Here is a 16,719-nt window from a genome sequence, read left to right as displayed (position 1 = left end):
GTCTAGCAAATTTTCTGTCTCGTTTCTGATATAATTAACCCCGAGTTCTGTGGTTTGCCGCTTAGAAAATCTTTATAACTTCGAACCTTTAATCTGGCTGTAATGGGTTGCATTCAATATCACTGTCTGTAACAACAGCGTTCAAAATTACATAAAATTGTAAAGGTCAAGAACATAAAACATGTAATGAGTTAATTTCATATTAAACCTAAAGGTATCAACAACCAACCAAATTTTTAGATAATAGATCACCATCCAGTTCCAAACATTCCAGGTCAAGTGGTGGTAGCATCTGTAGATACATCGAACTACGTACCATTGCAGCTAAATCACTGTGTCCATGGTAACTGAAACATTATCATGGTATATATATTTCTGCTACTAAACCAGTCACTAGGTTTTGGTTTATTAACTGGTTATATTGATAATAGTATCTTTGGTTATATTGATAGTATATTTGGTTATATTGATAGTATCTTTTGATATATTGATAGTATATTTGGTTATATTGATAATATATTTGGTTATATTGATAGTATATTTGGTAATATTGATAGTATATTTGGTTATATTGATAGTATCTTTTGTTATATTGATAGTATCTTTGGTTATATTGATAGTATATTTGGTTATATTGATAGTATATTTGGTTATATTGAAAGTATCTTTCAATTACTATTGTTTTAGGTCACATTAAAAATGTAAAGCAAACATGGTGACATTTTAGCTTTATTAGTGGAGGTAGACCTCAGGTGCCACCTTTGTGTATTATTTCAGGCACTAGAATAACCACAAAAAATTCCTGTAAACTATCTGGATAGCTTCCTTACATGGATGCACACTTTGTCTCTGGCCCACTTTGAAATTACAAGACCAAGTAAAATTTGTCCTACTGGAACCCCAATGAAAAGCCTTTGCCACAAGCCTGCGTATCCAAGCAGTCTGACTCTATCCAGGCTCTATACTGTTCAAAGCTGAATATTTTCAATTTTGATATTGAAATCCTTAAAACTTCAAATGGACTGGTCCAAATTCACAGCAAGGCAAATCCATTTAACAAATACAGCAGGTTTTAGGGCTAAGGATATACAATTTACAAAGTCTTCTTACCTAGGTTCATAACACGATAAACATTCATTCTTTGGATATTCATGCATAAAGAATCCTTCAGCTAGTCTCTTCACCTACAAACATAAACAATACATTCTGTTATCATATATATATATAGGTTTTCTGATGAAAATATAATCATTTTCAACTGAGCAAAAACATATACCCAGATCAATGTTCCGTACTGCTCTATTAATTACATCACAAATGTATATTGATGTTATACATTCATATGCTTATTCAGCAGAAAAATAATTGCTTTTGTTTTTTTTAAAGATACGCTTAATATCATGCATTTTACACAAAGGGAAAATTACATGGTTGCCATCATTCTGCCTGACAGTAGCACTCTCATTGATTGCCTAAAGTTGTTATCACACTCGCATTGCCAGCTTGTGAGAATACAATTTATTTCGCAATCAATTTTTTTGCGATACAACACATTAGAATAAGGCATTTGTGCAATATTCCCTAGTTACTGATATGCCCTGTCAGTATAACATATCTAGAAACAAAACTATTCACTCTACATACATATGACTTCACTGGTGTACTTAACAAATAAATTGTGATGAACAAAAACAATCAATATCATTTGCTTAACAAATAAATTGTGATGAACAAAAACAATCATTCAGTCATAAGCAAATTCCCTGTTGTAAAAATTTGTTATAAACATTCTTTACAGATTATATGGCCGTATATAAACAATTATTTGCATAATTACATTTGCCTAGAGGCTCGAGTATATATTATTAGTTATAAGGATTTTTGACAAGTTATATGGCCCTATATAAACGTTTTTTTGAATAGTGACGAGGGTTTTATTTCAAACAAATATTTACATACGGTCATATAACATGTGAAAAATCTTTATAACAAAATATAGCAAACTTCTTTTTTTAAAAGCAAAGATGTAATTTCTTCATAAATTGATAGCAGCCATGTTTATGAAACTATATAAACGTCACTATTATCCAATCAAAAGCAACGTTACAAATGAAATGTGCGGTATTATAAACAAACAAACACATTGAAATACAAAACAATTGTATACCCGTATACTGTGATGCTCTTTGGCTAGATGGAAAATAATGCCCTGATCAAGTGTAACAGTCTCTAAAAACTGGGTCCATAGTATCACATTAGCAGCACACAACTGAGTTATGTCCCTTGTTCCATTTTGTATCAGATCTTCCTCATTATCTATCAGTCTTATACTGTCCATAATCTTCTGTAGTTTCTGGTGACAGTCTATATGTTCTGTTGATAGGAAACAAAATATAAAGTATGATTAAAGTGACACTATCCCTATCTAGTGGTATATAAAAAGTCAAAATAACTACATTTTGCCATAATACCTTTTTTCAATTTACAATTTACTTAGCATCAACGATAAATGACACATTTCCAAAGGAAATTCTGTAAATATGCTTCGAAATTTACCTGAAATGTTCAATTTATAGCTAGTGGGGCAGTCTTTGAATATCTTAGGCAGATATATATTTTGTGTTAAACTTTTTCCATTATTACCTGTTGGTCTATCGTCATTATAAGTCGATCTTTTAAAAATATATAGTCAATTCTGTACAACTTGACAATGAAAAAAATGAGCATGTCACTTTACATTTATGAAACTTGCTACTTAGGATACTTGCTATCAAAATTAAAATTAACTAGAAAACAAATAGTAATCTCGTTCAACAAACATTAATAAGATAATTTCAGGTGAAACTTTAATTGTAAGATTTGTTTGTTTCCTGTCCTGTTTTTTATTTATTTTTTTTTCAATTCAAACACACTTTTGGTCATATCTCTGCATTCGGTCCACCAGCTTAACCAGTAATTACCAATTTCAATGCAAGTGACGGACTACTAATCCAACATAATTTCTTAATCAGCGGTGAGCGACAAATGACCATAACACTTCATGTCAGAGGTCAACTGTCCTTGTATATTTGTTTGACACAGCTGTTTTGCAATGTTTCAAGTAACTTAGTTGCAATGAAGTTTGAATTGTTTTTACCCGGTCTCTTCTCTTCAGTTCTAGTAATATAAGTAGGTCATACCAAGTTTGGAGTGAGATCCGCAAATATCACTGAGGTAATACTCAAAGGTACTTTGGAGACTTTCATATGCTGATAACAGTAAGTTACATATTCTATGGTGCATCTGCCAAGCTGCATGTAAATTGATGGGCAAACATTTCTCTGGGTCCTGAAATAAATCATGTATATATTCATTCATCAACTAGTGCTAAACTGTCACATCTCCTCATGAATACAAGTCTGAAGCATGTTCATGTATACACAAAAAGTTCTGTTGAAAATTATTCTTTACCGAGTGTGGACATAGGACTGTTACCACACCACTTTGAACACTGTTACATCCTATATTGTCACCTTAGTGCAATAATGTAATAAGTCCTTCTAAATTTAATAGCAGTTAATCAGTTATTGCACTAAGGTGATGATATACATTACATATATATGATTAACATAAATCAAAGAATCAAATGAAAATATGAACTGTGAAGTGTTCACTATACACGTTCCAATGCCATTTAAGCATATTTTTTTAAGAATAACATAAAGATGAAGGATTTGAAACATGAAAATTGACCAACATGTTATTCCCATAAATAAATGACTTAAACTTTGGTACTCATGTGTAGTGTAAATTAAGAAACAAATTGTTTTGTGTTTTTTTTTGTTGTTTTTTTTTCTTTTTACAATTTGACAGTTCTGCTTTGAATTGTACTTGTCAATGAAACAATTTAGATGCTTTTAAAGCAGGACACCTTCAGTCTCATTCTTATTTTCATGAAAATTTTGAAACTGTATTGAGGTAAAATAATGTGAAGACACCCAAAAGGAAGTAATTTACACATTACAAAGTAGTGCGTTTGCTATCAGTTTCTCTACTTGTTATAGGGTTTGTAAGCGAACAGCAAGGATCCTGATCAGACTGCGCAGATGTGCAGGCTGGTCTGGATCCATGCTCAGGTCGCAAATGCATTATGTTGGTTTTGTCATGAAGTGGCTCATATATTCATTTATTCAAGACTTACACTAGAGATTTGTCTGTCACCAAAATACACAGTCTCTATGGTAGATAACTCTGGATTTCTGCTTGACCAAGCTGTTTTCGGCTGCTTAGGTACACTGAAAAATACAAAAATAGTGATACATGGAAACAGAAACTATTTTATTTTGCACATGAAATTATAACTAAAATGGCATAGGTTTTTCATTGTTTCAAATTTTAATCAATTCATAGACCATCATTGAAACATTTGAAAAATTCACTCATTGAACATTTGAATTGTTTTTAATTTTTATATGACTGTCAGGACATTGAAAGCTCTATGGAAATATGGTTCATCTGACAATATGTTAAAGCCTAATATGTAACTTTGCCTAGTTCAAGGGCCATAACTCTACTTGTACAAGATAAAATTATCAACAGTCTAGATAGTGACATTATGCTCTTTTTCTCATTGTCAAGTTGAGCTTAATTGAATATATATTTCAAAAGATTGAATGTAATACTGGTAATTGACCAACATTTGATACTGGAAAATGTTAACGATAAAAAGGGTAAAAATATAAATTTGCATTAGATATAAAAGACTGCGCTACTCTTTTTATAAATTGAATCTTACAGATAAATTCTGGTGGATATTTATTATAGAAATTTCCTTTGGCCATGTGAGTAAGTTCATGCCATGTAAATTATAAAATTGAAAGGAATTATGGAAAATGTCAACTTATTTTGACTTTCACCTGTTCACTCATAATATACCATTAGATCAGTTACACATCTTACTACCTTCATAGTTAACTTTTTGTGGCGATGTTTGTTTGTTTAATTGCGTTTTATGTCACACCAACACAGTATAGGTCATATGGCTACTTTCCAGCTTTACTGGTGGAGGAAGACCTCAGATGCCCTTCCATGCTTTATTTCAGGCACAAACAGGCACCTGAGTAGAACCACGGGCGTTCCAAAAGCTAGCTGGATAGCTTCCTGACATGAAGGAATCCGAAGTCCCTGTCGGGATTCGGACCCCCAGCGATGAGGGCAAGTGGATTGAAGTCAACGACCTTAACCACTCGGCCACGGTTGCCCCTTGTGGCAATGTACAAGCAATGGGACAGTTGAGATGGGAGGGGCTCCCTAGGTAACTAAGAAGATACAAACCTAAGAAAAGGTTGATGTATGGCAATAAGTGTACCATGTACAGTCAGTTCTACACAACATAAATGGAAGTAATCAAACAGTAGTGGTACATGATGGTGTAAACCTTTAGTTGGGTTGATATGAAGGTTTAACTGCCTCTGACTGGCACATTCAGCCTTTGCAAGCACCGCTCCTGTCCTAAAATAAATAAACTAACATATACAACTTGCCAAATCTATTTGGTACAAATGTAATCAAAATACAAGAGGAGACCATTGCATGAAACAAAATTATTAAATATGATCCTGAAATTGATTAACAAAGGTAAAAAAAACACATTTTTATAAAATTCTTTGAAATCATTGAGAACCACCATTACAACAGCCCCTTGACAAAAGGTTTCTAAGGTTGTTATTGCATTTTAGGTTGCAGCAACAAGAATAAGTCATATGGCAATTTTCCAGCTTCATTGGTGGAGGAAGACCTCTGGTGCTCCTAAGTGCATTATTTCAGCCACAGGCAGCTGAGTGGAACCACAGACATCCTGTAACCTGGCTGGGTACTTTCCCCACATGAAGGAATCCAAAGTTCCTTGTGGGATTTGTACTCACAGTGGTGAGGAGCAAGTGATTTGAGGTCAACTACCTCAAACTCACAGCAAAGTTTTGTTTTGAGATTATTAAGTGTAAATCAGCCACAAATGAGTAATCCAAAGCCCAGGAAAATTACCATGCATACATGTGTCTCAAATTACAGTGCTGTATTGGCAAATACTGAATGGTGAATATAGACCTACCCATTTTGTTCCTCTGAGAACCACAGTTCCACCATCAGCTGTATCTCTAACTTGGATATTTCATCTTCTAACTGTAATAATTAAAATACATTATTTTAAGTTGATTTGTTTTGTTGCAGTGAGATACTTAAATATATTTCACTGAATAAGTACCAGATGCAATATTTTCACAAATGGTGTGGCCACACATGAAAATATAATAGTTAGTATTCAGAGTAAAATATAATTTGAACTTAAATGTGAAACCAACTTTATATTTATTATTTGTAATGCTTTTAATATGTTTTAACTGACTTCTGTCACATCTATGCCTTGTGCTGTCTGATCATGGTCTGCACTGTTCCCTCAACGGTCAGTACATATTTTGTAATTTTCTTTAAAATGATGAATGGTTTTCTTCTAGATTGAAAGATGAGCAAATTTATTTAAGATATCTAACAAGGTTATAAAAGAGTTAAACAAGTGTTTCAAAATTAAAGGCACTAAAACTAATAAAGTTTTACTCCTTTAGAATGGACAAACATGAATTGTTTAATGTTTAAATAATGATTTTAGAGCAAGTTAATTGAAGAAAGTAGTGATAAATGTAAAAATAATGTGTCATTAAAGTAGCAAAATGTAAACAAACTTGTCTTTTAACTTCCATTCAAAATGCTTAATCACTGAAACTGTACAAGCTGCCAAAAAGCAGCAGAAAAAAGAAATGGTGTAGTGAGTAACATTTTGGAAACTATAAAAGTATACCAAAAATCAAAAGCTTTTGAGAAAAAAAAATATCTGAGGGATAGTGGGCTTTTAAAGCACTAAAACATGGTTTATAACAAATATAGTACTCAATGAAAAGGCTGTAATAAATTTCAAACTAAGTGAATTTTGAATTTGTGCTTGATCAACGTATGAAACACATTAAACATATCACAAAATCAGTGCATTACTGAACAAGAGCTGTCGCAGGATAGTGACGCTCGACAATTCGAAAGTCAGTTGTCACAAGGGCGTTTCATAGAGTATAATAATGTTTACCTATATGAATACATAAAATTGTCCCAAAAAGATACAAAAGATGTTTTATCGAGTAAATCACTGCTTGATTATCATGTATGCATAAAATTGTCACACAAAAAAGGCACACACCCTTTAGGAGTTATGGAGATACCAGCTAACACACAAAAACTTTACCAAGAATTTCTAAGTCTAACAAGAGCTTCGGTAGGACAGCACGCTTGACTATTCTAAGTGCTTGATAGTAAAAGAGCCTTAATAATGTTAAATTTTTTAAGTTCACAAAAGGGCTATTTTTTTTTTATAAATTCATGTTATAGAGTCTAATTATACAGTATTGGCTTGACTATTCGGAAGGTAATGTCACAAGGGTGTTTTATTGAGTATAATAATACTAATTACCTATGAATACATAAATTTGACAGAAAAGGTACAAAGGCTTGTTATTAAGATGTTTTATCAAGTAAATCACTGCTTTATTATTATGAATGCATAAAATTGTCCCAAAAAAGGCACAAACCCTTCAGTAGTTATTGAGATAACAGCTTACAAACAAAACTTTACAATGAATTTCTAAGTTGAAAAAGGGGAGAAAAATCAGCCTAAATGCAAGCTTTGTCAGTGACCTACAATAATGACCCTAAATGTGAAGTTTTAAATAAATATCTTTAATAGTTATAGAGATAAGTAAAATTGTTACTATAAACAAGAGCTGTCGGTAGGACAGCAACGCTCGACTATTCTTAGTGCTTGATAGTAAAAAAAATGCTTGATAGAGTTACCTCCTCCTGTTTACAGGTTGGGGTCATGATGGTGAACAAGTGTGCAAAGTTTCAAAGCCATATGTCAATGGACTTTGAAAATATTTGAACTATTACAAAAACTTTAACGTAAATTCTAAGTCGAAAAAGGGGCATAATTCTGTCAAAATGCTTGATAGAGTTACCTCCTCCTGTTTACAGGTTGGGGTCATGATGGTGAACAAGTGTGCAAAGTTTCAAAGCCATATGTCAATGGACTTTGAAAATATTTGAACTATTACAAAAACTTTAACGTAAATTCTAAGTCGAAAAAGGGGCATAATTCTGTCAAAATGCTTGATAGAGTTACCTCCACCTGTTTCTAGGTTGGGGTCATGATGGTGAACAAGTGTGCAAAGTTTCAAAGCCATATGTCAATGGACTTTGAAAATATTTGAACTATTACAAAAACTTTAACGTAAATTCTAAGTCGAAAAAGGGGCATAATTCTGTCAAAATGCTTGATAGAGTTACCTCCTCCTGTTTACAGGTTGGGGTCATGATGTTGAACAAGTGTGCAAAGTTTCAAAGCCATATGTCAATGGACTTTGAAAATATTTGAACTATTACAAAAACTTTAACGTAAATTCTTAGTCGAAAAAGGGGCATAATTCTGTCAAAATGCTTGATAGAGTTACCTCCTCCTGTCTACAGGTTGGGGTCATGATGGTGAACAAGTGTGCAAAGTTTCAAAGCCATATGTCAATGGACTTTGAAAATATTTGAACTATTACAAAAACTTTAACATAAGTGGTTACGCCGACGCCGACCCTCGGGTGACTGCAATAGCTCTACTTATTCTTATCGAATAGTCGAGCTAAAAAAGTATTTTAAATTTCAAGTGAATATCTCAAGCAATAATTGAGATATTTGACTTTACAAAAAAACTTTAACCAAAATTTCTAAGTTCCAAAGGGGCATAATTCTGTCATTATTGTAGGCAGAGTTATCCAACTTGTCAATCTGATGTACCTTGTTACTATAAATAAGTATTGTAAGTTTCATTTGAATATCTCTAGCAATAATTGAGAAATTATTTGACTTTACAAAAAACTTTAACCAAAATTTCTAAGTTAAAAAGGGGCATAATTCTGTCAATATTGTAGGCAGAGTTATCCAACTTGTCAATCTAATGTACCTTGTTACTATAAATAAGTATTATAAGTTTCAATTGAATATCTCAAGCAATAATTGAGATATTTGACTTTACAAAAAACTTTAACCAAAATTTCTAAGTTAAAAAGGGGCATAATTCTGTCAATATTGTAGGCAGAGTTATCCAACTTGTCAATCTGATGTACCTTGTTACTATAAATAAGTATTGTAAGTTTCAATTGAATATCTCAAGCAATAATTGAGATATTTGAATTTACAAAAAACTTTAACCAACGCAGACGCTGACGCGGATGCTGACGCCGACGCCAGGGCGACTACAATAGCTCTCATATTCTTCGAATAGTCGAGCTAAAAAGGGGCATAATTATGCAAAAAAGCAAATCAGAGTTATGGGACTTATGCCAATCATGTAACATAATTACAGAGAACGAGTGTGTGAAGTTTCAATCCATTCCCTTCAGTAGTTATGTAGATACTAGCTTACATGCAAAAACTTAACCAAGATTTAGTCAAAAAAAGGGGCATAATTATGCATAAAAACCCCAGAGTTATTGGACTTGTGCTAATCATGTAACATAATTACAGAGAACAAGTGTGTGAAGTATTAATACATTCACTTTGGTAGTTATGGAGATACCAGCTTACATGCAAAAACTTAACCACAGGGACGCTGACGCCGACAAATGGGTGACTGCATTAGCTTGATTATTCTGCGAATAGCCGAGCTAAAAACCAACAAAATCCTAACAATATTGCATGCAATAGGAATTGAGTAATGAAATATAGATTAAACATTAATTAAGAATTTACGACCATATGTTTATGAGTTCAATATCATTATTCATTTCTGCAATACGCTTCCAATCATATCTGAAATACGTGCATTCTGTGCACAAAATCCCAATCCTTTATTCTCTTTTACATCAATAAATCAACATTTCACAAGGTCACACTTCATTTTATAGGAAACAAAACAGTAAAAATTTTACTGTGTTCAATAGTTTGAAGTAATTAAAAGTAATATTACTTTTGCATGGGTTAAATTAATAGACGTTCAATTTTATCACCTCCTTAAACGCAAGAATAAAACATGTATAGATCTGAGAGAAACTGGAAGCTCATGTTTTGTATTAAAACAGGAGTATTACATTACACTTGGAGGGTGGGGGAAAACAACATTTCTGCAGGGGTGTGGGGGGAGGGGAAGACTAAATTTCTGCATTTTTTAGTCAATTTCTCCGATAATTTTTGAGCTTTTTAAAAGGCAAGCCAAACATGTAAATTTGCTGTACTGTACATGACTACAAAGACAAGTGGGCAAGCTAGATAAGGCAGAAAATATGTGAACTTATGCCCAAGTAAATTATAACCAGAACTACCCCTGGAAAGAAAAGGGTGATATTTAGATAGAGAAATAAGCTGAGCTTTTACCAAATATGTGTATCTGCTGATTTTTTTTTGTTTTTTTTTTCTTTTGGTTTGGTTTTACGTTGCACCAACATAGTATAGGTCATATAGTGACTTTCTAGCTTTACTGGTGGAGGAAGATCTCAGGTGTCCCACTGTACATTATTTCAGGCATAAACACCCACCTGAGTAGAATCACTGAAATTCCGTAAACTAGCTGGATAGCTTTCTCACATGACACTTGCAAAGCTTGAACCTACAGTGGTGAGAGGCAAGTGCTTCCAGGTCAAAGTGGAGCAAAATAGTCGAAGATATTTTCAATTCTAAGTGTAGGGCATTTAACAGAGATTTTAAAATCTGACTGACGGTGCAGAGTGGGATCTTTTCCTAATTTGAACATCCAAAGCAAAAGTACTCTTTACGGCCTGGAGAATGAGTCAAACCCACATAATACATTATTTAATAATGATTACTTACATGAGCACTGTTGACCAGTGTATGGAACCTGTATAATATCACATCATTAATGGCAATATCTTCACTACGGTACAGTATCTGGAATGTCCGACTGACGGCCCAATCATTTATCACATGTGCGGGAATTTCGTTGTCATCACCTGAAGAAAAACACCAGAAAAAGTGTATCATTAACTGTCAATAGGGCTAGCTATCTATGTATCACTCCTGTCAGGGGCAAACTCAACTTACCTGATTCTCTCACTCTAAGATCTTTCACATGCCTGAATATAATCTAAAGTATGAACAACTTCTTTTCATGCATTACGTCAGCACTAACAATTTAAATGTTTACCACTTGTTATAGTCACATACCTGTATTAATCAGGTTTCTTCATTAAGTTCAACAAAACATCTTTAAATCATGGGTCATAACTATGCATTTAAATTAGTTACTAGTCGCTAAAGTAGATATACCATCTAAATTTATTGACAATTGATGCAACTAAAATAAGTCATTCTGACTGCAACTCAGGCTCATGCACGTATCTATAATTTTCTATTCATTCAGTTAGTTAGTTATTGTCCTAATAAGTATGTTCCTAAAATAATATTACCTTAATACTGCTAAAAAGACCTATATCATTCAATAATAAGTCTGATAACACTTTTATTATAAAATGGACTTGTCTGCTATGATATATGGACAAAACCTTTATTGATTGTAAAAATTCAAAGAACAATATATATCAAACTTAGTAACTAAAGCAATGAGAACAAAAGGATAGGTTCTGTTATCTGGTAAGACAGCATGACTTATAGAGTTGGGTATATTGATGCTGAAAATGTATCATGATATTGTAATAATAATTGAGCCGTGTCACGACAAAACCAACGTAATGGGTTTGCGACCAGCATGGATCCAGACCAGCCTGCGCATTCGCGCAGTCTGACCAGGATCCATGCTGTTCGCTATCAGCTTCTCTACTTGTAATAGGGTTTGTAAGCGAACAGCATGGATCCTGATCAGACTGCGTGGATGCACAGGCTGGTCTGGATCCATGCTGGTCGCAAACCCATTATGTTGGTTTTGTTGTGACACGGCTCATATCTTGGTTGTATCACGATAAAGTATAATGACACTTACATTAAGACACTATAAATGCAGTTTGCTATGTTCAAGTCTTTTTTAGTTAATACCCACTATTCATATTGATTCTGTTTTCCACCTTTAATTATTAATTATCATTAATTTTTAGCTACTTAAGTAGCAAAAATAAACCAAAATTCAGACATTTGACCTTAAAGGTCAAGGTCATTTATGATTGAAGGTCAAGGTGAGTCTGATGTACTTGAAGGTCTTGTCCCAAGGGTTGTTTTGCCCAAGTATGATTTTTTTTTATCGTCTACCCTGCCTTATTCTTATATAGCATATTAACAGAGCCTCAGTAATCTTTTTTATTTAACATATTACAATTAAAACTATCACAAATTTCATATTTCAAGACATGTTTTAATATGTGGGACACATTTTCATATTTGTCTATTACACATCATAAATTATTTTCCATATCTCTATTAAAATCATTCAACTTTTTAAAACAATATATAAAAAAATAATATTTTCATATCATTTCAAGGGATATTAACTTTATGACACCAATTATCTTCATGAATCTCGGAGAAAACATAATATCTCAGTCTTAACAATGAGATAACATGATACTCAAAACTGAACAGTATCCGACATTGACATGAAACAAGATACATTTTACTCCAGTAACCTTATCCTGTAGAAACCTTTCTCCAAGAAAATGGAACAAGTTTATACAAATATTGCAGTCGTGAATTCAGAGTTCAATGTTTATTTTCCGAGAAGATTTAAATACCTGTTTCACCGTTATATTGAGATCATTGAAGATCATGACAAAGTCCCAATACTTTAGTTATTGAGCTGAAACTGTATTCAGTTTTAAATGTTTTCAGTGACCTTGACCTTTGACCTTGTGACCTAAAAATCAATAGAGGTCTTCTACTCAATATGGACATGTAACTAGTGTACAGGCTATAATGTTCACTGGCACCTGTTTATGAATTATGAAGACATCTGGTGACTTTCCAACTTTACCAGTGTGTGGAAGGTAGACGCAAGTTCTGATACCCTTTCATGCATTATTTCATGTATACATTAGACAGCACCAAAGTAGAAACCTAACCAACCCTCTGAAAACCTGAGCTGGATAGCTTCCTCACATGAAGAAATCCAAAGTACCAGTGGGTTTTGTACCTACAGTAGTGGGATAGTGAACAACCTGAACCACTTAGCCAAAGGGGCCGATAGCTTGGCTATTTAACACAATTGCTCTGATCAAGTCAGTAAAACAGTTTCACATTTCAACAGCATCAAGCATTAAATAAATTAAGTTATTAATAACATATACTATAGATGCTTTTCACATAACAGTTATTACCTCCCCTGGTCGCCGTTTTGGGGGTCATTCCCTAGAAAGTACATGAATATCATAAGCGAAAGATAAGATAAAAATCTCTCATAACATTGTGAAAACTGTGAAAACGAATAAAAAATCCTTCACATATTAGTGATATATAATAATAATTTCTTTCAAAAAGTATAAATGATTTTGAGATTTCACCTAAATTATCTGTTTTTTACTGATTTTTTTTATATTTTGTTAATCATATCATATGTATTGACCCCCAAAATGGCTCCCACTTTTGGCAAAGGAGATAAATATTGTAAAAATCGAGAACTATCTATTTATTTTACATTAATATGTAAAACATTTACTAAATGTAAATTTATATATTATCAAGGCAATATATTTTTTCATTTATCTAACTTCAAGTCTGTTTCATACTGCACATCGGCCTTTAAACTGACTCAGTAGATGTCAAGATTTCTGGGATAATGTGATAGTATGGACATAATTTAACCCGGCAAAATAAAGCGTTGTCATAATAACATTCTATTGTCAATATAACATAATCTTTCATTCCATACATGTGAACTCCATGACAACCGAACATGATTAAAAAAATTTATTTAATAAGGACAGGAAATTATTTTTTTTTTCAAAATAAATTTCCCCAATCCTAAGCTCGAAATTTGTTGTCAAAAAACAGTCAGTGAGGGTGATCAAACTACAAGTCACGTATCAGTGATAATTGTGCTTAAATTTCAGCCGTTAAATTGTGAACAAATTTTTAACTTATTGTTGTGAAATACAAATCCAGGAGATGGGGGGAAAAACACTGTGAAATATTATATAAAACATGCGAATAAATTATAAATAATCGCAGACATTATGCAAACTCATAAAGTAAACTCACTCCTATGCTATTACCTTTCTTTTTCCGATTTAATTGTTTTTCTGCGTAATCTGTAAAACACAGTGTTCAAAGAAAATCATCGGTTTTCTTCACGATCTTAAAATCAATTAAAGCTTAAATTCAGTGTAACAATTAACATTCCTTCGCCTTTACTGCTTGTTTACCAATTAAAAGTAATTTAAGTATAATTGTAAAATGGTTTTTGGGCTCTTTGTTGTTGCTGTACATGAAAATAACATCATTCTTAAAACAAGATCTGTCGACAGCATGTTCGACTATTGCCAGAAGTAAAACAAGAGCCTGGATTATGTAGAATTTTTTAAGTTCAAAAGGGGTAATAACTCTGTCAAAATCCATGTCACAGTTATAGACCTTGTACAAGTGAAGTTTCAACCTATTCCCTCCAATTTTCTGTTATTCTATAGAGCTATCATTTTTCTGTTATTTTATAGAAGTGTCAATTTTCTGATATCTTATAGAGGTGTGGTGTTTAAAGCAGCTTTAAGCATCTGATTGGTTGATTTTCTGCTTAGTTTTTAAATCTAACCAATGACAGACTTTCTCTCTACAAATAAAACTATGTAGTGATTATAAATAAAAGACTTAAGAAGCCTAAATCAATCAACTAAAATATCAAACAGTGTGTGTGTGTACTTTTTCAAAGCAAGCAAAGGGAAATAAAGTGTCAGGTAGACTTCCAATTATTTCTGAAGCATTTTCATTGGTCTAGAATATGAAATGTGTCAAGTAATATAATAGCTATTTCTTTTCTTCACATTTAAAGCTTATTTAATCTTCCTTTGATGACACTACTTAATATCTGAGTAGCATCTCCAATCCCTTATGAAAGAAGACAGAAAAATGTGTCATCAATTATTTCTTACTCTACATATTATTACTTATCAACTATATTCTCGGTTGGGTTTCACGTTGCACCAACACTGTATTAGGTCATCTGATGACTTTGAAGCTTCACTGGCAGATGAAGACATACCTCAGATGCCCCACCGTGCATTGTTTCAGGCACAAGAAAGAAACACCTATGTTCCGTAACCTAGCTGGATAGCTGCCTTATATGAAAGAATACAATGTCCCTGGAGGGATTCCAACCTACAGCAGTGAAGGGTAAGTAGTTTGAATCCACAGCCTTAACCACTCAGCTAGGTATGCTTCATATCAACTACTGCAAAATCATTATTATTTGTGGGGCATTAATTAGTGTGGATCTCGTGGATAGGTCAAATCCACAAATTTTAGATCCAACCAATTTTCATTTCATCTGCTTTAAGATTATTTTGCATTACCTTATTTACATTTTACCTTTTAGATAATGATTAGACAGTCCAAGAATTTAAGAACCCATGAAAATGTCCTATGTGACAAAACCACAAAATTTCATGCCCAGAAAATTAAGCGAAACCACAGTATAAAGCAAACTATGAAATTTGCCTGACACATATCATAATTATACAAATGTAAAAGAATAAAATCTAATCTAATGTAAAATAAAATTTATTTATTTGGATGATTATTTAACTTACCTTGGGACTTCTGTAGTGTAATCTCAATTTTAGATGGCACTTTTGGTGGAGTTCTCAATGCTGTCCTGATCTGGTAAAACCTAAAAATATATAATACATAAAACATATAACAAATATAAATATCATAAAAATAACATATGAGCCGCGTCATGACAAAACCAACATAGTGTGTTTGCGACCAATATGGATCCAGACCAGCCTGCGCATCCGCGCAGTCTGATCAGGATCCATGCTGTTCGCTTACCAACTCTATTACAAGTAAAACAAGAACTGTCGGAGGACAGTAACGCTCGACTATTCGAAAATTTGTCACAAGGGTGTTTCATTGAGTATAATAATGCTTACCTATATGAATACATAAAATTGTCCGAAAAGGTACAAACTCTTCAAGTTTCAATACATTCCCTTCAGTAGTTATGGAGATACAAGCTTACATGCAAAAACTTAACCAAGAATTCATGAGTCGAAAAAGGGGCATAATTATGCAAAAAAGCAAATCAGAGTAATGGGACTTGTACCAATCATCTTAGATAATCACAGAGACCAAGTGTGTGAAGTTTCAATCCATTCCCTCTAGTAGTAATGGAGATACCAGCTTACACGCAAAAACTTAACCAAGAATTTCTAAGTCGAAAAACAGGGCTCTAGCAACTGGGCGATTTCGGCGACTAAGTCGCCTAAAGTGTCAGAACTTCGCCGAGTTTGAACATCAAAGCGAAAACGATTTCGCCGCATTTTTTTACTGACCACATGTACATATACATCATACAGTGCATGTTATTGTTAATTGAGTTAATCCTCGCCTCTAGGCATAAATCAAACTGAATTGGTGACGCACATGCAGTTACTGCCGATAATTGACATCAATTAACACATTTAAGTGACATGATATGCAGATGCATCGGAAATTCGGCGATGTAAACATCACATTTTTTAGGCATAATTTTACGACACCTGC

At 33.1% G+C, this 16,719-nt stretch overlaps 1 protein-coding gene across 1 annotated transcript; it reads right to left on the bottom strand.

Annotated features, from left to right (window-relative positions):
- Window positions 1-217: 217 nt before the first annotated feature.
- LOC132735731 (protein FAM135A-like) lies at window positions 218-15,882 on the bottom strand. The gene is made up of 10 exons (XM_060722720.1): window positions 15,762-15,882; window positions 14,235-14,270; window positions 10,891-11,030; window positions 6,089-6,159; window positions 5,314-5,490; window positions 4,181-4,274; window positions 3,180-3,327; window positions 2,168-2,373; window positions 1,111-1,184; window positions 218-347 (listed from the first exon to the last, which is right to left on the bottom strand). The coding sequence occupies exons 1-10, from the start codon at window positions 15,865-15,867 to the stop codon at window positions 218-220; spliced, it is 1,182 nt and encodes a 393-aa protein (XP_060578703.1). The 5' UTR covers window positions 15,868-15,882.
- Between the last annotated feature and the right edge of the window lie 837 nt (window positions 15,883-16,719).

Source organism: Ruditapes philippinarum, unplaced genomic scaffold (genome assembly GCF_026571515.1).
Source record: "Ruditapes philippinarum isolate M1 unplaced genomic scaffold, ASM2657151v2 ctg5247_1_1_1_1, whole genome shotgun sequence".
Classification (NCBI taxonomy): Eukaryota; Metazoa; Mollusca; class Bivalvia; order Venerida; family Veneridae; genus Ruditapes; species Ruditapes philippinarum.
Note: the sequence above shows the minus strand (reverse complement) of the source record. Positions and strands in the feature narration are given on the sequence as shown.